General features: G+C 38.4%; 1 protein-coding gene across 1 annotated transcript in view; it reads right to left on the reverse strand.

Annotated features, from left to right (window-relative positions):
- The window catches only part of LOC137134200 (protocadherin-15-like), a 183,957-nt gene that overhangs the window by 31,183 nt on the left and 130,981 nt on the right, over window positions 1-21,793 (reverse strand). Inside the window, exons 22-25 of the mRNA XM_067518787.1 lie at window positions 20,965-21,195; window positions 18,412-18,528; window positions 13,650-13,790; window positions 12,403-12,515 (exon numbers count right to left, since the gene is read on the reverse strand). Coding sequence (XP_067374888.1) covers window positions 12,403-12,515; window positions 13,650-13,790; window positions 18,412-18,528; window positions 20,965-21,195 — 602 coding nt within the window. The remainder of the gene's footprint in view (window positions 1-12,402; window positions 12,516-13,649; window positions 13,791-18,411; window positions 18,529-20,964; window positions 21,196-21,793) is intronic.

The raw sequence follows: 21,793 nt of genomic DNA on the forward strand, positions 1-21,793 counted from the left end.
AAGAAGATTTATAGCTTCCTCAGAAGGCTGAGGTTTTTGCTAGGATATGGAGGAAGCTGTAGGGATACAGCATCAACCCTGACCAAGACAAGCTGCTTGAAAGTATAAAAGAAAGGAAACATTCTTAAAAGAAAAAAAAAAGTCATTCCTTACTGTTAATTAGTGGCATTGTAAATCCACAAATTATTTTTAGTTACTGATATATTTATTAATTTATAAAAACAAAACAAAACACTTGAACGTGTCTTTTGTGGTTTTTGAATTTGACATTTTAACAGATAATGCAGCTGTCAGACACACTTCTATCAGATCAAAAATAATATCCAAACAAAAACAAATTGTTCTGTGAACAGATTAGAGTGTTTTCCCCCTGATAAGTGAGAGTTACAGCTAATGACTATGCTTGACTATCAGGCATACAAGTGTGTAATCATATCCAGCAGATATGATTGTCAACACTCTCTTCAGAAATTACATCTGCCATAAATAGCAGGGAATCCTGTCTTGGTGGTGTGTCGGTGAGGGCTGATTTAATGTGATAATGTCATCTCACTGTGACACCCTCTTGTGATGCTGTGGCTGCTTTATCGCTTATTCTTTCATTTGAGGTGTGTGTGTGTAAGAATTTATGGATGTGTAGAGATATGCCTTCTTTCCGGCTTTTACTTAAACTTTGACTAATATTCACAACAGCAGTACGTGTGTAGCAATAATGTGGGAGTAATACACACACCATAATCTGCAGTCAGAATCTATTAATGTCAGTGTTACAGGATATTTTTAGGAGAAGACGCCATCTTGGCAGTCTGAAGTACATATTCAGATTAGATGCCTCCAGCCCATGTTTGTAACATGCTTTTCAATGTTTCATCTCTCTAGCCCTTACTGAGCATGACACGACAACACATTTTACAATATGAACAAAAAACAAAATTATCCAGAGGATAAAAATATGGTCATTCTAAATTTCTCTGATTGGTATTTATAGACTCCAGCCTTATCTCTGGAGACAACCAATCCCCAAGGACATCTTTGGAATTTTCTGAGAAATACAGCCATTGCTCTGGATGGAAGATATATAATTTACCATCTGGGGAAATAACACTGTTGATTGCATGCTGCAATGAAATGCCTGCACTGGATGTGCTCACAAAGCCTTTCATGAAAAATACAGTGTGTTTATTGACATGTGAATAATGTGTTGTTTGGGTAATACAAAATGACTTCTGTTCAATTTCCCTCTGGCTGAACTGCTGGGCTGTCACTGAATAATTGCTGTCTCAGGAGCAATCAGGAGCATAAAGCTGCACCATGCTCCATGGTGATGGGAACCAATTTATTAATGTGGCCTTCACATAAGTAGATTACCTGTTTGGCTCAGGAACAGGCTGACAAAATCACAGAGGCAAGCCCTTGAACAATGTGAGCACAGTGAGGTGCAGCAACATGTGATGCTAAATCAGTCACATATTGGAACCAAAGGGGACACAGTGGTTGTCGCCCAAATGCACGTACCGTCATTTTGAGTACACTTTCAGCAATGTAATGACTGTCCTGGACATTTACAAACCAATAGTGGGGATGTCATTGGCCAGATGACACTGTTTTTAGCAAACAGTAACTGCTCCCTTGCTGGTAAGTGGCTGTGGTTGAGACTGAAATGACTTTCACACACAAACCTGCACGATAAAGGTTATTGTGCAGTAATTCAAATAGTGTGTGATGCAACTATTCAATTCAGAATAATGGTCTGAATCTGCTTAACAGACTGTGGCCTTCTGAAACTGCTTTCCGGCAATTTTGTTTTCATACAAGAAATATTTATCAGTATGATATGAATGGTCTGGTATAATTTAACAGATATTCTCTTTTTGGTCAATTACAATATGAAACAGTGCAGTGAATTATTTGGCATTGGTATTACAATAAGATGTGCCTGATTAACAATATACTTAGCATCCACATATGAAGCTTTTCTCCTCACCCGATTCTGTCATAAAATTTGAATTTAGGTAAGTGTCTCTCTTTCCCTTCTGCTGCAAGTATAATTCACAAAAATAAAAAGTCTGTAGTTGTATTAGGGCACAAGAAGCAATTATCAAATATTAACAGTGCAATGCAGAGCACCAATATCATGCCAATACTACTAATAAAAGATATTTTTAAAGCAAAGGAGAGTGATCTTGTGAAAATCACAGATGTAGTAGTAAGTGAAATGAATATCATTAGCTGCAGTACTGTTTGTGATGCTAGAATGTTGAGTGCTGCAAAGGATGATACTGGACACTAGAACTGCACGATAATTATTTTTATCATTCCTGAATTATACCTATATATGATCTCATTCTTACATGAAATCTTAAAAAGCTGTATCCACAAAATGAAGGAACTGCAGTACACTGATAAGCATGGAAGCAATGACGACATACTAAACTGAAAACTAAATGTCCAGGCATTTGTGTTTATTATGCTTATTTATTACTTTTTTAATCCAAATGCATTCAGATGAAGGCATTGTAATTTCAGATTAATGTTTTCCACCCCCTGGAGGGTAGTAGACTTTTTATACATGACTCATATCACAGGTCTGAACCTGTTTGTTTCTAATTATAGAATAACTGGATGCCACACACATTTTATCCTGTATCCTGAATGAGGCCCCAAGTGGCACTTTAAGGAGATCTTTAAGGTTTTCCCAGATTTCAAAATACCAGGTGCTCCTAGAGCCCACTTCAAGTGACCTATATGAAACTCTGGTCTAGAATAGGTCTGGATAACCTGTGCTGACCCATTCATAAGTTTTTCTCAGGTTGCTCTTTGAGTGCGACTTGAGTATGAATGGAACTTGCACTGAGGTGCTTGGTGTGATTGAGGCAGAGCTGACATGTTATCACTTCTCTGTTAGAGGGTTGTAAGCTGAAAAGAAATACCCATGGAAGGTGTGAAGGTGTAAGAAGTGTGTAGATTAGTAAAAAGGTGTTTTTACATGCAGAGGGTAGATACTAACAGGCAGATACAAAATGGATGTGCACACTACAGGACAAACAGAAATATATACTGTAGGCACACAAAATAAAAAGATCTTTAATTATATTTTATAATTAAATAGTCTGAGTTATGAACTTGTGGATACACTGAGAACTAAACAATCCAGAGAAGGTAAATAAGTTCTATGTTCAAGTGTGGAGCGGTAGGCAAATTCAGTCAATTAGTCCAAAGAATTACAATGTTCTTTTTTTTCAGAGAGAGAGAGAGAGAGAGAGAGAGAGAGAGAGAGAGAGAGAGAGAGAGAGAGAGAGAGAGAGAGAGAGAGAGAGAGAAAGAGAGAGACAGAGAGAGAGAGAGAGAAAGAGAGAGACAGAGAGAGAGAGAGAGAAAGAGAGAGAGAGAGAGAGAGAGAGAGAGAGATAAGCAGAAGAGGGAGATGTCTATAGGCAGCAGCAGAGAGTCCCAGTGTCAACTTGAGAGAGGGTGAATGACACGCCACTGAGAAATGTGAGCCACACACAGGTGTCAGCAAGCACTCTGCCCCGGGGCCAATGGCAGAGTGAAGCTTATGAGACAAAGCAGAGGCGTATAAACCTTGTCATGCGCCACAGGGGCCACTGTTACCATGTCGACTTACTTTCTATCTCGCCTTCTCTCTGTATTCGTGCATTGCATCATCGAGTGAACATGCAGCAATGGACATGCCGGGAGACACAAGGATTGACCCCAAGGAGTTAACACTCTGCTAAGGTCTGTGTCCTTCTAGTGGATATGTAGATGCAGTGCTTCGAGAAGGTCTTGAACAACAAAAGCAGGCAATTTTTTGTAGCGTGCTCACTAGCAAACATCGTAAACTGTTAATGCCCATAAACACAAACATGCAAATGTGTGCAGCACATTTCTACTTGGCTGCTGATGGTAGTTTTATGGGGCACATTTTGTGCAGCAATTATGAATCAGCCTACTTTGATAACGGTTGAGGTGGACAGTTTCTTAGTCATGTGAGAGTGACGGAGACATTACAGAAATTACACACAAGCAATGTATTTTTGTTTCCTTCTTTAATTTGAGCACATAAAAAGAAAAAAAAAATAAAAACTGAAGTGAATCCAGGGCTTATGTCGTCTATTAACCACACAGTCATTTTTAAAAATGAGGAAGCACAACATGATTTATACAGGAAACATCCTTTTAACCTCAATCTTATAATAGATATTTAAATTATAACATTGAAACCGTTTAATCATCATTTAATCACGACATTCCAGTTCCAAATAAACTGGATTATCAGACTCACATTACCAGAAGTGGTTAAAAAAAATCCAAAAATATCAACTTTTGTGCTTGCAATTGAGTTTGAGAAAAAAGTTTACTAAATGTCGTCCATTATCTAATGTATTTTCCTTTTTCAAACACCTCAGTCCATTAAAATCAAAGTTCTCAGTGCACCACAGCCTATTTCATGTAATGGTATTCTAGAGTTTGAGCTGTAGTGTATTATTGACAGAAGTATGAACTTTAAAGATTATAGGTTATGTTTAGCAAGAAGAGGGACAGAGAAGTGGAGAGGAGAAACGTAAACGAGAAACTGAGATAAAACCAGTATTACAAAATCCCAAAACCCCTTGAGATATTCAAAACTTTGGCAAAATAGTGCAGCGACTAATAGCAATGCTATTACAAAGAAATTTAATTTGCCAAGAGTCAATTCTTTAGGTAGAATATACAATTTACTTCGTGTGAAAAAAGGTCTATCAACTGTGAATGTCCAACTAAGCCACAATGGCCTAAAGGTAACTGTTAGAATAAAATTAGAAAAGATGCCGGATGCTGTTGTGCTAACCCTCAACAACAGCTTTGATTGCCATTAAAGTATAACATGGCTAAGTGTGTTGGACGATACAAAAAAAAAAAGGTCTATTCATAAAAGCCTTATTATTATCATTATAGCATGATACATGGAAAGCCTTCTATATGACAAACTTGTTTTGAGCACATACACACATTTAGAATAAGGGACAGTTCAATATGTGTGCATGTATGTGAATGAAAAAAGATTAATTTCCAAAGAAATCTGTTCACAATTTGGTCTGCGGATTATCCAGAGAAAAACGCAAACAAGCAGCTGTTGGTGAAGTTTTCAGATGTAACTTTGGATGAACAAAACTGGCATCTGGCTTTTCTTATATATCTATGACTTCTTAATTCAAAGAGAAATTTTTTTCTTTTGAATTATTGACAAAAAAAAAAAACATTTCATATTAATTAGCACCATATAAACTTAATGGTTTAATATGGTCTCACAGTATTTCACAGAAACTAACTTCTCCACTAAATGTAGTAAAACATGATCACAAACAACAATATCGCAAAAAATGATAATTTAATAATAAAAAAAATACAATATATGAATATAGGGAAGATTATAACAAAAACTGTTTAAAAGCTCCTTTACAATAATAGGCCTAAAATGTATAAATATTGTGGTAGTTTTTTTTTTATATAATGTATCACAAATGTATCACATTTTCCAACAGCCAAATTCAAAACTAGCAGATATTAGTACATACTGTTCATGAGCTGCTTACATACACTTAAGAGTTAGCTAACCTTTTTCTAGTGCTAACATTTAACAGACACAGACATGACGCAATACTTAAGCAAGTTTTCACGTTAACTACCATGTTTTAACAAAGGGACAAAAAAGAAAAAATGTTTACAATCCCCGTCTGATCCTGTTCCTCCCTGAGCTATTCCTCTGATCACTTATCTTGCCACACCAGACCCAGATTTTCTTATTTTTCTGAGTACCCCAAGAAAAAAAAGGGCCTTAATCAAAAACTCCTTCTGGAGGGCAAAGATGGAAAACATTAGCAAAACTGGAGAACCCACATTTACTGTGCAGCCAGTGTGTTCTGCCAGCTTAGACATGTCAGCCCTCAGGACATCACTTCACGTCATCCACTGGGTCATTTAGCACACAAGTGAAGACTTGGCCAGTTAATGTTCTGAATGCTGCTGGATCAGTATGTTGTCTAAACTAGTCCAGCTGCTGTTGCTTGCAATGTGAAGTCATGCGGTGCCATGTAGGTACTGAGCCATCCTGCGTGTTTACCTGTCAAAGCTCTGCCAACATTTTCCACTTTACCAGATTAATACCCTCAGAATGCAGGAAGAACTATAAACAGTACAACTGGCTACTGCAAATTACAAAATAACGTTTTCCAGTGAGGACACTGTCCTATGTCTCCTATTCCACATTCATGTCATATATAATGAATTTATAAATAAAAAGTTTCACAGATCATAGAACATTATCAAAATGGAAACATTGGGAACTCATTGAGAACACATTATGAAAAATTACATTACCTTTTGGTTTGGCACGGTTAGGCCAAAAACGTGTCAATGTTCTCTTTTGCTTCTTTGTGAGTCAGTTATCTCAGTGTTTTCATTACTCATGTCTATAGCTCAATTTTACTTTAGATATACACTTCAGGTATGCAGTAGCTAACTTTTGTTAACTGTTAAATGTGTTATATAATTATAATTAATTAAGATGATTGATAAGCCTGGAGGAGGAGAGCGTCTCGTTTGTGGGTTACTACGCTCCATTACACCATGAACTTCAGAAAGCAGGAGTTAGTTTGCAGCAGAGTGCAAAGCAGCTGGGTTCAGACTTAGCACCTTCAAGTCTGAGGCCATGATTCTGTACTGCAGGTTGGGGTGGGAATAAGTTGTTGCCCCAAGTGAAGGAGTTTGATCTGGTCTTGTTCACATGTGAGTGTAAAATGGAGCATGATACTGACAGATTGGTGCAGTGCCAGTAATAATGTGGACACTGTATGGGACCTATTGAACCATTGTAGTAAAGACGAAGCTGAGCTTAAAGGGAAAGCTTTCAATTTACCAGTCAGTCAGTCTGATACCAACCCTTACCCATGCTCCTGAGCTATGGTTAGTTACTGAGTAAAAGAGGTTGCATATACAGGTGAAATGAGTTCCCTTCATGGGGTGACTGGGCTTAGTTTTAGAGATTGATGTAGGAATTTGGGTTTCTGCAGGGAGCTTGGAGTAGAGCTGCTGCTGCTGCTTTGGGTCAAAAGAAACCAGTTTTGGTGATTCTGGCATGTAATCAAGGTGCCTCCTGGGTCACACTCAATCGGTAGGAGACCCTGAGGGTGGAGTTTCAACTTTTGAATTAAATTAGGAAAAACAAACAAACAAAAAAGAATTTTACAATGTTCTAACATTTTGAGATGTACCTATATATCTCTTATTGTATGATTCTGCTGGATGAGCTGGGAAGAGCTGAACCTGCTGCTTCCTCCATCACATTCAGTAATATAGTATATATATGGTATAAAGAATGTGACATCTGACGCTTCAAAATACTCCGACTATTCATAATGTCGTCAGTTTCATGCTTCATTTTGGCTTTAATTACAAATACGCAGGATTTAAAACGTGCAAACAGCTGTTTGGTTTGAATTAGGCAAAACCAAAACAAAACAAAAAAAATGTTGGGTTACTAAAATGGTTGCAGCCTTAGAAATTAGTACTTCCTTAACCTTTGCAACCAAGTACTGATTTAGCATGACAGTTGCAACAACAGTAAAACGGTTTGTCTTTATGACATTTAAAAATTAAAGTATGCAAACGGTTGCACCCAAATGTAGTTTGCATCCAAATGTAGTTTGCATACATACATGTAGACTGTTTATGTTACGGAGAATTATCTGAACATTTCGTGCAAGCTTTTAATCATAGGTCATACTGCTTCTCTTCCCTTGCATTCAGCATTGACCTTTAGCTGATATTTGGGAGGTGTGCAATGAGTGTGACTTGGCGTTTGTTAGACAGCCAAGTGATGCCTGCCTACTTAGCACAGACAAGTGAAAGGTCATTACGCTCCTGGTGCTAAGAGGTTCAAGGCTCAGGGCAGCAGATTCAAACCGGTGGCTGAAAATCAATCATGCCCTTCAGAGGTATGAAAGAGCTTCACACCTTATGGCTGTGATTCGGAAGAGGAAGGAAGAAAAAAATAGCAGGGTAGAGTGACAGATGCATAGATAGAAATAGAGAGGATTGAGGTTGCTTTTTTCAATGTAGGTTTGCAGTGAGGCATGACAAGATTGTGTGGGAGACCTCACAGGATCTACAGCTAACCCTTTACATGCCTGGCAGTAAGCATAGAGGATATCTATAGCTTATATCCATGTTTGTAAAACAACAGTTGAAAGAAGACTGCTAAAAAAAGAGCTATATGCCATAAAAGCCTGTTATCAGCCTAATTATGTGAGAATTATGACCTTGTCTGAAATGGAAATGTTATGTGGTTGGATGTGTGCTCTCTAAAAATGATAAATGCTATTTTTTTTATCAGATGTTCGTTGATGGGGCACTAAGGGGAATTGTTCATTCATTTAATCAAAAATGAGAGAGAATGGCTGTGATGTTTGTTTATTTGGTGAGTATTTATCCTCTTTGATTAGGGGCTATCACTTGCAGTGTTTGTAAAATACCATTATGACTGGTATTTCAAGTTGCAGGATATCCATGTACTATATTTATTATGGACAGCTAAGCACACAGAGCTGCAGGAAATTTACAAAGACAGCTTTTGCTGTCTACAAATGTTTACTATTAAGAACTGGTTGAGTGTGTGCTGAAACCAATCCCTCATTGTTTTAATGTGTGCACATGTATGCAGCAAACAAAATATAGTGTCAATTACTGATTGGGTAATAAATGGGGCAGCAAACACAAGTACAGACATGTGTTGATAGTTGTAATATTTATTGTAATGTTGACACTGTTTACTATGCTAATAGCATAACTAAGAGCATTGCTCAATAAATGCACTGTAGAGCTCTTCTTAGGATTGCCAGACTGCATAGTAATGCGACAGGTATGGCACAACATCTGCTGAGTGCACAGGGAATTGCTGTACAGGGGAAAAAAATAATGGTATGACATTTCACTCCCAAATGAAATTCTCTTCAATCACTTGAAAGGCGAATAATAGAACATGTTGCAGAGGTCTTATAAAAGTCTATCAGGTGTACTTGAACATACAAATATAAAAACCTACCTCTTGGAAAAAAAATATAATGTACGAACACACAGGTGTAAATATGGGCATGTATCCCTAGTGAAATGTGTTTAAAGGACAAGTGGACACAAAACAAAGTCAAAAAGGCCAAAAAAAGGTCCATAAACATTAATGCATAAATAATCGGTTTTTCGCAGTAAACACAAAATGTCCACCAATCAGGAAAATTACATAAAGTCTGAGCACATGCTCACAGAATCAAACATGAAAACAATTTCACCCTTTGCTGAGGAGAAAATTAAGTGCTACTGACTGTGGAGCAAGTAGCAAAGGTAAGACACAGTGAGAAAAACTGACAGAGAGACACACAAGCTGAGAGGAAAAACACAGGGGAAGTGGGAGTTAGCTGACGGGAGGAGGATGAGGACAAGGAGAGCAAAATGACATACTCAGAAGCAGTGAGGCAGAGTCTCATGTGATTTAGAGTAGATTTAGATGGGGAAGTGCTGGGGGGGGAAACTGCTCAGACCACAGTTTTGAAACATCAGGGAAGAGACGGTGCTTCAGTACAAAAGGGAGGATTCACATAGTTGGACTATGTTAGATAGTGGAATACTCTTCCTGGTCTCCAGTCTCACACACATGATATTCAGTCTCTTCCCATGTGCCCAATGCTAAAAGACTTCCCCAAAGGGATGTCTGTGACTTCCATGGTAAAAAGCCAGTCACAATGGTTAAACGATAGTGCTCCAGAAATCTAAGCAAGTTTTTATTAATTAACATTTTTAATATAAAATGAAAAAACATAAGAAAAAGAAAATCTGTTGAAGCTGCTTTGAGTCATTTTGGAGTGGCCTGTCGGGACATGTTAATATTCCGAGATTACCGGTATCCTACTGTTCTTATATACATGATTAACAAGCAGATCTGCTTACTAAACCTAATTTGATAAACTTTGCATCGGCAGGAACCAGAAAATGTATTACTGTGATAGTCAAAAATGGTTTGAGGAAAAGCAAAACAGTCAAAATCTAGAAATATGACAACGATGTCAGTTAAAAACCATATACAGTGTTTACTTTGCCAAGTTTTTGCAAAGCCTTTTTTTGTGTATCTGCAGGATGTGCCCGTACTGTACACATCCTCCAGATACACATAGTGCACATGTCAATCATATTGAGCCACTTGAAGAATTAAAGTTAAGAGCTCCATTGGCCCTGTTTTTAGTTGCTGGATACTTGGCACTATTCACTGTGCAGGTAGTGAACACTAAGCCTGGAAGGCAGCAGTATCATTAAGCATTGATGAGGACAGTAAGACTAAATCATATAGTTTGCTTGTGGTCTAAGGGAAGTAAAATTAGGGTTAAACTTGTGTAAAATTCTAAGCTGCAGGATAATTGTCTGTAGGTTCAGATCACAATTAGTTACTTGCATTTGTTATTAATATCAACAATATTTTTTAATGCATATTTTTAAAAGGTTTCCAACTGGTTTATCAAAACAAGTGAAATATTTGAATAACATTTGGATTTTTCCAGAAACATAAGTTGTTTTGCTTAAACCCTCAGAAAAAGAAGTGACAACATGCTGCTACAGTAACCACTAGGGTATAAACCTTTTTCCCCCCCACCAACAATGACTGGGAGCCCCTAATTTCCCTCACACAGATGGAGAGGACAAACCATAAAGCAGGAGCAGAAATCATTAAGTCAGCCAAAGCCCTGCAGAGTTGTTTTAATTGTGTGCTCTGGAGCTGTAGGCATAGCTTACCTGATTGCTGCTATAACTAACTGTTCTCGCAGAGACAGACGAGAGCTTATGTGGACGTTTAGAGAGTGATTTGTGTTCAGAAAATTCCTCAGGGAGAGGACAATTGAAAGAGACAAAGAGGTGAAGAATGAGGAGACAGTTCATCGCAGAGCGAGCAGATTGGATGCTCTCAGCTAGGGAGAACCTTGTCCAGCAGGAGAGACCAGAGCACCTGGCTAATGCTTCCATGGCCCATAATTTACAGCAGACCTGCCACCGTGTATGGTGAGACCCTGCTGACGCCTGTGCCTATGGTCCAGGCCCTCTGTGTGTGTCAGACAGAGCACTCATTCAAAGCGTTAATCAATGGTCTTTCTATGGCTATGCTGCTGGGCCTGTGTGTCAGTCACTGAATACAGCTGAGCAATGAGGGAACGTGAGCACACACACAAAGTGCCAGATTACTAACCATAAGAAAAGGATGTATTCAACGCACACACACTTATCTGTACGAGGAAAAGTACACATACAGACAAAAGCTCAATGAGATGGGCAGAAAGACATACAAAAACAAACCTCAGCTGATTTGTTGACAGGTTGGACAAGGCTTGCATTCCCTGTCTTATGTTTAAAGGCATATCAAATTCTGTTACAGAAGACAGTCTGCCAAAACTCCCTACTTTGACTGACATACAAGGTAGTAAATCAATCCACTTAAAACAAGCTTTACTTTAAGTTCCCAGAGACTGTATTGTGCCAGGTAGCTTTGCCATCAGACCTGGAAGCTGAGCAGTCTGGTGACAAACTCGAGTACTGCAGACAAGTGTTTATACTACAGCACAACAGAATAGACAGCAACTGTTAATACTTGATATTTCAAAGTAGCCTCAGCAGGACTGTTAATAATCCATGTTTATTTCTTTAATTCTAAATGACTTTTGGCCTACTCCTGAGTCCCAGTACTATCAGTACAGACAAACTCCACCCAGCCTACCGGCCGTATTGTACATCTCATGTGCGGCAGGCATGTCAGAGTAGTATGGATTACAGTCGAACATCCTGCATCTCTCTCTGCCACTTAAACAGCCCAGAGATTCTTTGTGAATTTATAGGGAGGCCTTGCTTTGCTCTCAGTGAGACACGAATGTGGTTTACAGCAGTAATGATCTGCAGCATCTACCCTCAAGCTCTAATACATATTTATACTCAAAACCCATTAATCAGTAATGCACGGAAAGGAAAGCATTGAGGCACTGAGATGGAGACAGAATCAGATGTTGGGGCACTTCACTGAATATTGACAACTAGAGCACAATAATGCACAGATCGCTATTGTTATTACAAAATATTAAATGCATGAGTCCTTGTGACTTAATGGCCATTTGTGGCAGCTCACGGCAGAATATATCATTTGCAAAGTGATAAAATATTTGAGATGTTGAATGGAAGATGCGATTTGATATGTAAATGTAAAAGTGTTCCTGAAGGCACCTTGTCCAGCATTTTTCACAGTCTCTCCCTGCCTGGAGCTCAATCCCAGACTGCTCTTTGTGTGTGTGAACTCACAGGCCGAGGTGGCTGCATCAACTGGGTGTCAAACAGACTTACGTGTACTCTTCCTGGGTGAAGATTGGAATGCGAGAAGGCTGAAGAACAGTGATCTCCACCAGAGTACTGTTTGTCTTCACTGGCTCCCCATCGTCATAGGCTATCACAACCAACTGCAGTGGGCAAGACAGAACATTCATAAACCCACGCAAAGCAAGCACAAAACTATTACATTTTTTATGATACTACTACTACTACTACTCACTACACATATAATTCCTATTTTGAGGTTGGCAGGCTTTTTTTGTAGACACGTTTAGCATCTTAATTAAGACAGACTGGAAAAATAGGATCTGGCGAGAAGCCTGTAAAGCTTCCAGAGAGCGAGTATGAATGTATTGATCTACATTCATAGTCTGTGGAGAAGTAGGCCTGATGGCGGGGAGGGAAAGTGAGGTGGCAGAAACAGGGAGGCAGACTAAAAGGGACTAAACACAGATGAAAGAGACAGAAAACGAAGGGAAAAAAATAAGACAGAGGCTAGCTGTGGATGGACAACATGGGGACGTAAGTGGCACATTCTCATTAGGACCTAATATCCCACAGCACCTGCTCCAGTGTTCACATCTACAAACATGGCTTAGCAAGGTCACCTTAAGTTGGTAAAAGAGCTTTATGTGAGCCGAGAGGGCACTCGTGTAATCTACTGCCTACGAAAACCCCATCCCATTGGCCACAGACACAAAACAAAGTGTCATGATTATTGAGACAAAGCAGGAAGACAGCTACACATCTGTAGATTAATGTTCTTTAATTTTAAAGAGTCAATAGCTACACATTCCTGAAGACCTGCTGATCTCCACTGCACGCTCAGCAGACTCTCTCCCAATATTCAAAAAACAGCTGAAAACAGAACTCTTCTGCATCTTCCAATGCACTTAAATCTATTTAAAAGAACAAAACAAAAAAAAGTACTTTTCTGCTCTTTCTCGCACTTGCATCTCGTGAACTGTGAACACTTTTCTGATAGGACTTTGCTTTGATGTTTTCTCCTTGACTCAGATTTTTGCTGCCTTGTACCTCACTTGTAAGTCGCTTCAGATAAAAGCATCTGCTAAATGACTAAATGTAAATGTAAATGCAATGAATTAGGCAGTTTTAGTGGAATTAAAGTGTATGTGGTCCAAAAGAAAGCAGACAGATATTTTTGAATTTATGATATACAATTTGACAGTCCTGATACCACAGTCATTAAGTGCACCATTATCAATCCTGTCATGATATTTCATATTTAGCCAATCACTCACCTTAAAGGTGACACTGGGCTCTTCATTGAGGTTGACTTTAGTGACAATTCTTCCAGTTTCCTGCTCTACATCAAAGATGCTCCCACTGTACGGTGACCTTTCATGGTCCACTCTGTAGCGGACAAAGCTGGCTGGAGTTCCCTGGAGGAAGGAGAAAGATAAATGTGAACCACATTAATTATTAGCAGTCTATTTAAAATGCATTGAAGTATGATGTTTGCTTAAAACAATTTCTTTTTTTCATATGTGAACCTGAAAAACTACCATAAAGCTCTCACTTCATATTCTTATGCATTTTAACAACTCTTAGCCTGCTGTAGCCCCTATTAGTCTGCTCCACATCAGAGAGCCTAATATAAACTCAGTTATTCATTGATTCAGACCTTTTCTCTTTCATTTGGAATAAAAAACTTTTCAATTAAAATCACCCCTCTAGTCCCACAGAGTAACACACTTGCATTTATTAGCAAGAGCCTGGACTTTTAAATGACCCTTTGATTAAGATTAATCATGGCTCGTGATTACTAATCATCTCTACAGTTTATCTTACTCCAGCTTTATACCTTTTGCAAATTTGGTCTGGTTTTTAAAAAGTTTTTGAAGCCCTGCTCTCTTGCCTGAACTGATTGTGCTCCCCTGAGACAGGGTGAAACCTGGCTCTCAAGAACAGCAAATCCTGTAGCAGCAGTGGATCCCTCAAGAGGCTTACTTACACAAATGTATCTCTTAGAGGCTACAAAACTATCTGAGTGGATTTACTAAGGGGATTCTCAAAAAAAAAAAAAAAGTCTCTAAAAGCTTTTCACATTCTTTTTTAATATGTAATGGAAAACAAATGTCAGAACAGCTTCATTAATAAAAAGGGAAAAAACAAGCAAGCAAACAAAAACCACCCACCTTCCACAGAATCGCTAATACAGTGACTTTAACAGCAAGACCTCCACAGCGACAGCACTTTTTTCACTAGTATTATTAGTTTGCAGCGATTAGTTTTGTAGCCATGTTTTTGACGTACTGTAGCCCTAGGGCCATACACAATCACACTAGAAAAGAAAACCTGATAATTTGCCTGAAACCTAACACAATGGACACGTTTGGTTCTAACTGGCAGGTAATTTAAAAGAATTTGTGGCATTTGCCAGGTTTCAATGAACTTATGTTTTTTCTTACGTATGAAAGAAATTCTGAACATGTCATGAACAGACAGGCTACCCCTTTCTAGTGGAGAAAACACATTTGACTGACTAAAGATTTGTAGTGGCTTCATCTTAATATATTTGGATTTTAAATTTGATAAAGAAAGTGATTTAATTACAATATACACAATCACAATTGGTTTGCTACTGTAGACGATGCAGGTTGAAATGTGCTAAAAATGTGGGATTGTGTTTTAGTGTGAGGACTATTATTCCTTTACATTATATTTTCTTTTGTATTGGCCCTGCATCCAACTTAAGTTGTATGTGCAAAATTTGCTTTTCATTATCAGTCCAGGTGATTTCTGTGGAACATTTCAGCACAGCAGCTTCTTTCATTCTTTTTCGGGTCTCTGTCCATTATCAGACTCAGATACGAAGATCTGAAGTGTGGAATTCTCATTTTCACTCTCATATGACATTTTTGTCATAAATTTACTTGCATAAGACCTGCTGCTTTTCAAATCCAGAACTTGTATTATCATGAAAGGACTGTACAATTTAAAGTAATTGACACTTCCAGAAAATGGCACAGAAGAAATTACATATAAAAGGTGAGTCAAGAACTGAATACTGTAGTTAGAGCAAAAATACATTGTTTCTGTCAACAGACATTTTCAGCCTTCCAATACCTTTTCTGGTCTGGCATTTGATGGTCAGACCATGAATGGTTTGTGTTCACTGCTGCAGTGAACTCAATGTGTCATTAGCACTGAAGATTTGCACAAAAAATATACACATTACAGCACTCAGTACATGTTCAAATGCATTTTTACTAGCATTTTTAAAATGAGAATGCAGTACTCGTTAGTATTAAATAGCCAGTTCATGAATAAAAGAACAAGATCAGACACACTTGGAAGCAATGAATGATTCACAGACAGGCAACACAGCTGAGAGTTTAGGACAGCAAAATCAACACATTAGTACAAGCTCCATTATTAGTAGAGTTTTGTAATTTACATGAGTAAGTGACTTAGAGACTAATGAAGTAATTAGACTTTGTAAAAGGAGCAACAGTAAACTTTTTAATATGAAACAAACAACATCGCAGAAGAAAGAGAAACTTTCATTTTCAGCTGGAAATAACAGGCTTTACAAGTAATGTGCTAAAGGAAAAGGCTCTTACTGGAACATTTGTGTCTATGGAGTTCTCCTACTTTACTCACGACTATATTAACATTGATCTTTTGGGTTTTGAGTGTCACTGTCAAAAATTGTAAATTCATTACATCAATAAGCAGATATTCAGCAGATATCATTTCCAAAATCTAAATGATAAATACGAGCAGGATTGCTGGACACCATTATAACCTTCAAATGTAAAATATCCATATTTGTCATATCTCGACTACAAGCCCAAGCAAGTCTCTTCCTCTTTTTATTTCTGTTTGTGCAGGTTTTTATGTGATTGTGTAATAGAGGTAGAGAATGGTTGTGTACACACCTTTGAGAGTGAGTTTAGCAAGCTCTAGACTAAGCTCCTATTTCACCAAAAGGTGTCCATGATGGGCATCCTGTCAATAAAAAAAGCTTTGAGCTCCCAAATACAAGTCAATAAGAAAGTGGGTCACTGGGCTTCTGTTAGGAAACCTAATCCCTCTGTCTGTCAAACCACTTTCCACAGTCCCTCCCATGACTCACTCTTTACAGAAACATAATGATTTTCAATTATTACAGTTCTCTGTACTGTGATGTTCAGCAGTTATTGTGGCACTCTGGAGACCACTACAGCTGGGACTGGCAACCATCCTAGTCTTCTGCATAAATTGGTCATATAATGTGATCTGTCTTCACCAAAGTGAAGATCAGATCACATTACCTCAATGAGGTACCCTAGAGTAAAACCTAAAGACTTAAATGATCCATTGGCGATAGTTAACATTTCTGTTTATAGGTCTACCATACACAAAACATAAGAACAAGCAGTATCCATGGCGGGGACCACAGAAGAAGCCACTGCATCTTGCCTAAAGTTTGCCAAAGACCCTTGATAACACTGCTGAAAAAATGGGGTTTGTGGGTATATAAAATGAAAGTAGAATTGTTTAGGAACAACATATAGCACCACATATGGAAAAACATCTAGAGAGTGAAGTATGGTGGAGGGAGCATCATGATTTTGGGCTGTTTTGCTGCCTCTATACCCTGATCACTTGCTATTGTAAAGGTGCCATCAGTGTTTCTATCACTACTTTCTTTTTGTAATGGGTATGTTCAATAAAGACATGAAAGATCATGTCTGTTTGTGTTTATAAGCTTAAAAATAGTGTTAATTAATTAAAAAAAATTGTTAATATTTTTGACTTCAGAGAAGATAATTTTGTATCTTATGATCAATTTATGCAATAAACCAGGAAACAGTGCCATTACTTCTTCTTGTGAATGTACTATATATGCTACAGAATGTAAACTCTTTCACCCGGACACAGTGAAATCTCACCACTTATAAGGATAAAAAATATATATACTTGTTTACAGCTGGATTGCCATTGCCAAGTATATATATTTTTTTATGGATGGAGGTGGGGGATGGGGGTGTGTGCCTGGTGTCACTAGAAGATTTCAGTCAAAATAAAAAATAAATTAATAAAAGTGTCTGAGTGTTTAGAAAAAAAGCTGGTTGGGTAAAGTCTATATTAAATACAAAATAATAATAATGAAACTTGTGAAAACAGAAAAAGGACGTAAGGAAGATGCTTCTGACTCACGAAGTGGAATACAGAACCACATATGATGGCATGTACCAAATATACACGTTAAACTACTGACAGAAACAAGCAAAAGTACTAACTGCTACAAAAATTGTTTCAAGCTCTTATCTATGCAATTTTTAGTGTCAACAGGAATCTGAATTGTGTAATTTGGTTCCTTGGTTTGCAATAAAAATAAAAATAAATTTAAAAAAACAAAAGAGACGATCCTGTATCAGGAGAATCTGCTCAGATGTAGGAAGGTAAAGAAGTCAGAGAAAACATGAAGCTGTCTGATAACTGGTAGGTGACTCATAAATGGTAAATGATCTGCACTTACATACTTTTCCTGCCTAATGGCACTTAAAGTGCTTTACACTGCTTCTTATTTACCCATTCACACACACAATCACACGCTCACACACTGATGAAGGAGTGTGGCAAACACTCACTGGGAGCAACTAAGTTGGGGTTCAGTGTCTTGCTCAAAGGACACTTTGACATGTGACCGGAGGAGCCGATTCAACCAATAACTGCAAGATTGGTGGACAACCACTCTACCTTCCTGCACCACAGTCTGCCCATACAAGTGAAGATGAAAATGCACACTGGGCTGTTGCAATAATAGAAGCATAGCGGGCTCGAAAACGTCTTAAAAATGCATCGCGTGAAATGCAAATGGTTAAACTGGCTGATGTTAAATATGTAGGGAGAAGGTAAACATCAACAAGCAAAGCTTTCATGTCTGATATGGTTATTAAATCCACATATTTAGTCAACATGCTTCAGCGGCTTTGAAATTTAACCATTAGCATTGTATACAATGCATATTTGTAATATAAATTTGTGTCAGATGCATTTGTTCATACTCACCGGTGGGTCCTGGTCCTGAGCAAAGACAGTTGTAATGACTGTTCCTTTCTCTGCATTCGGTGCCACCATGCCATTATACAGGTCTTGGCTGAAGACAGGGGAGAAGTCATTCATGTCCTAAAAACACAAATAGAAGCAATAAATGTAAGCATATCTGGTATCTATTGTTGACATCTGTGTTTGCCTTGCTGCAACACAATCCTCATTTATATTAGTAAAGAAGCAGTAGTAATGCAGTAGGGGACACACAGGATTTGGCATTTGGCAAGGAGGAAAAAAAATTACGTCGTAGTGTACAAGTGCAGATTTTGCAGCTGCTGTTTTGTTTGATTTCAGTTAACATTTCCAGCAAGTAATGGCAGATTCAGGCCAATTTTCCCTCTATAATATATCACCATGTCTCCTACTTTGACCTTTCAGAAATGTGCATATGAGCTTATTCATATTTTTTAAGAGCATGCGAAACGTCATCACACATAAACATAACTATACAGTACCGCATGTGAAACTAATAAGTATAAAAAAGGCTGACATACAATGCTACTGGTTGTTTACAGAAGGAGGATCTTCAGGAGGATCACCACTAATAATAATAATAATAATAATAATAATAATAATAATAATAATAATAATAATAATATGTTTTCATTGTAGTTTTTCCTTCTGAAACTTTTCTGAGCCCAAAAAAATTATCTTACAGACATGAAAAGGAACTAAGGCAACATCATTTCATGAGATATTAAACTGAGTGAGAGGGCTGACAGATCACCGTAAAAATATATTGTATATGAAAAATAAATTCTAATGTGGGCTCTTACAACCAGTGTTGGCTTCTTCTTCTTCTTCTCTTTTTTCCCTTCTACATTAAACCAGATATAGTTTTGATGGCCTCCAGGGATTTCTGACCCCCAGGACACATGTAAAAACTTCTAACCTCCATCTCCCTGTAAATAACACACAAAGCAGAACTCTAACCATATAGTGGACCTGTAAGGAAATCTTATTACCTGAGCAACCCTTGATGAACTGTGTGACAATAAAAGCTGAGTAAGCCATTCACGTATCTCTCAGGAATAGTTTAGCTGTCATACAATTGCTGGACCCTGATCTTCCTTTCTCTTGACTTTTCCCTTTACTTTCCACTGTTTTGATTGAGCCATGGGCAACAATATGTGCTCTATAAAGTCAGTGGTGGAGGGCTGCCTCCCTTTGATCTCTACACTGGTTTTGTGTTTCCGAGCAGAAAATCTATGATCCAGCTCCTGCTTTGAACAACAAAGCCTGATCTTTGTGCTGAAAGTGTTCACAGGGAGGCAGCAAGATGCATGTACAGGCACACTCATGCTTATAAACATGCATGTGCAATATGTGCATCTACATACAGCCAACATCTCCATCCACGCACACCAACTCACATGCCCATGACAAACACACGCTGTCTTACATTTCTGAAGTGCGAGAATAGAAGAAAAAGTTTCAGAGAGTCATTGGAAACAAGCAAGATGCGGAGGACACCCAATCCATCACTGCAAGGCATCCGACGAAAGAGACAACAACAAAACAGTACAAGGGGAAATCAAACACAAGCGACTTCAAATAACCCTCTGGAGGTGTTATATGGAAAAGGAAGTGGAATCAGCTCTATCTCAAGTCCCTGAGAAGCATGCGTGAATCCATTAGGCTCCTCCTAATTCATGTCTGCCATTTCAAATAGCAGACATTGATTTGATACCAGTGGCTGTGCGATGCCTTATCCTATCAAACACTACTCCAGGGCGACAACACGAACACTGTAACAAAGCTTGCCCTTACTGGAGGACAAACTCACTCTCCACAGGTTGGCAGTGCATGCAGTGAGTCTGCCTGAAGCTCAGGCATTCCCTACCATTCAGTGTGTAATGTATAAATAGCCATTGTGTAGACTTTTAGACAGTAACTAGCTTGACTGAAATCAGGCAGGTAAATGTGTATGCACACATTCTGAAACAAATAAACACTGGAACCCCCCCCCCCCCCCCCAAATTAACAAACACACACATACACACACAGTCATGCATACACACATGAATAGTATAACACAAGGAGTCTAATCCTTCTGCTGGAATTCAGCTGTTAATCTTGTGAAATGTTGAAAAGGGAACACAAGCCCCAGAAAAAACTGACATAATTACTGTCACAAAGCTAATGAGTCATTCAGATTTGGAAGAGCACTGTGTGCAAGGCAGAGGCACCTATCCATCAACTCTCTTTGTCCATGTGAAACAAGCAGGCCAGGAGGCTAATACGTGTTTTACAAAAGGAAATTCATTCCGTCTTCATTCTGAATGGAATAACAGTGAATCCCATATTCTAACTGCAGTCCAGGTGCTTTACTGTACAATATGTCTTTAATCTCCTTGTGGAATGTTAACTATTTGAACTATAACTGCTGTAAAATGGTGGTAATGGCTCACCATATATTCACTGCCGGAGTTGCATATTCTATGGGACAATGAGGATAGATGGAAGAAGAATAAACCAGAGATGTTGCACTTACTATCTGTAGGCTCTTACCGTGATGCGAACCGTGACGGTAGCTAGCCCTGGAGGCATGACCCCTCTTTGGTCGAAAGCTTCCACCTCGAAAGTGTATGAAGTCCCCATGCCCATAGCTGCCAGGCCCTCAAAGTCCAGGGTCTGCAGCACAGCTAACTCCCCCTTGACAGGGTTTAGAGAAAACAGCTGTCTGGCCGATTCGGTCTTGATCCGATACGTGACATTGGAGAAGAGGTCTGGATCTGTCGCCTGTGAGGAGGAGGAAAAGGATGAGAAGGAGGAGAAGGAGGAGAAGAATGAGTAGGAAAAACAATAATAGTACATTAAAGACAACATAGGGTATGTTTGGAGAAGAAGTATAGTGATGGAAAGAAAACTCAAATCTGTTCTATACTAGGACCTTAGATAGTGTGGTTGGTAAAAGCTGTAGACAATGAATATTAATGTTTCCATTTTAATTTAGAATTTTAATGCTGCAGGGCTTACTTACATTGAACATTAATAGGCTCTGATTAAATGAAACCACTAAAAAAAACTTAAGTTGGTCATCACTGCATGGTATAACACCTCACAAATATAATTTTCAATATAAGACTTGATATATTGACGAAGATATGTACAGTAAGTTACAATCTACTGATCTCACACACTTCCTATTTCAGAGTCTATGTCATCTTTTGCTCATTAGGTGTCTTGCCCCCACCCATTTAGAGTGGAGGTGTCATTGTCTCTGAGATTAATGGTACCACTGTACCAGTGCCACTTACATCCCCTCACTGCCCTTCTTCTTACTCTCCCCTCATGAGTTATCCCTCTCTGAGGAAATATGACAGTGTGTCAAAAACTC

The sequence above is a fragment of the Channa argus genome, chromosome 1 (assembly GCF_033026475.1).
Source record: "Channa argus isolate prfri chromosome 1, Channa argus male v1.0, whole genome shotgun sequence".
In the NCBI taxonomy this organism is placed as follows: Eukaryota; Metazoa; Chordata; class Actinopteri; order Anabantiformes; family Channidae; genus Channa; species Channa argus.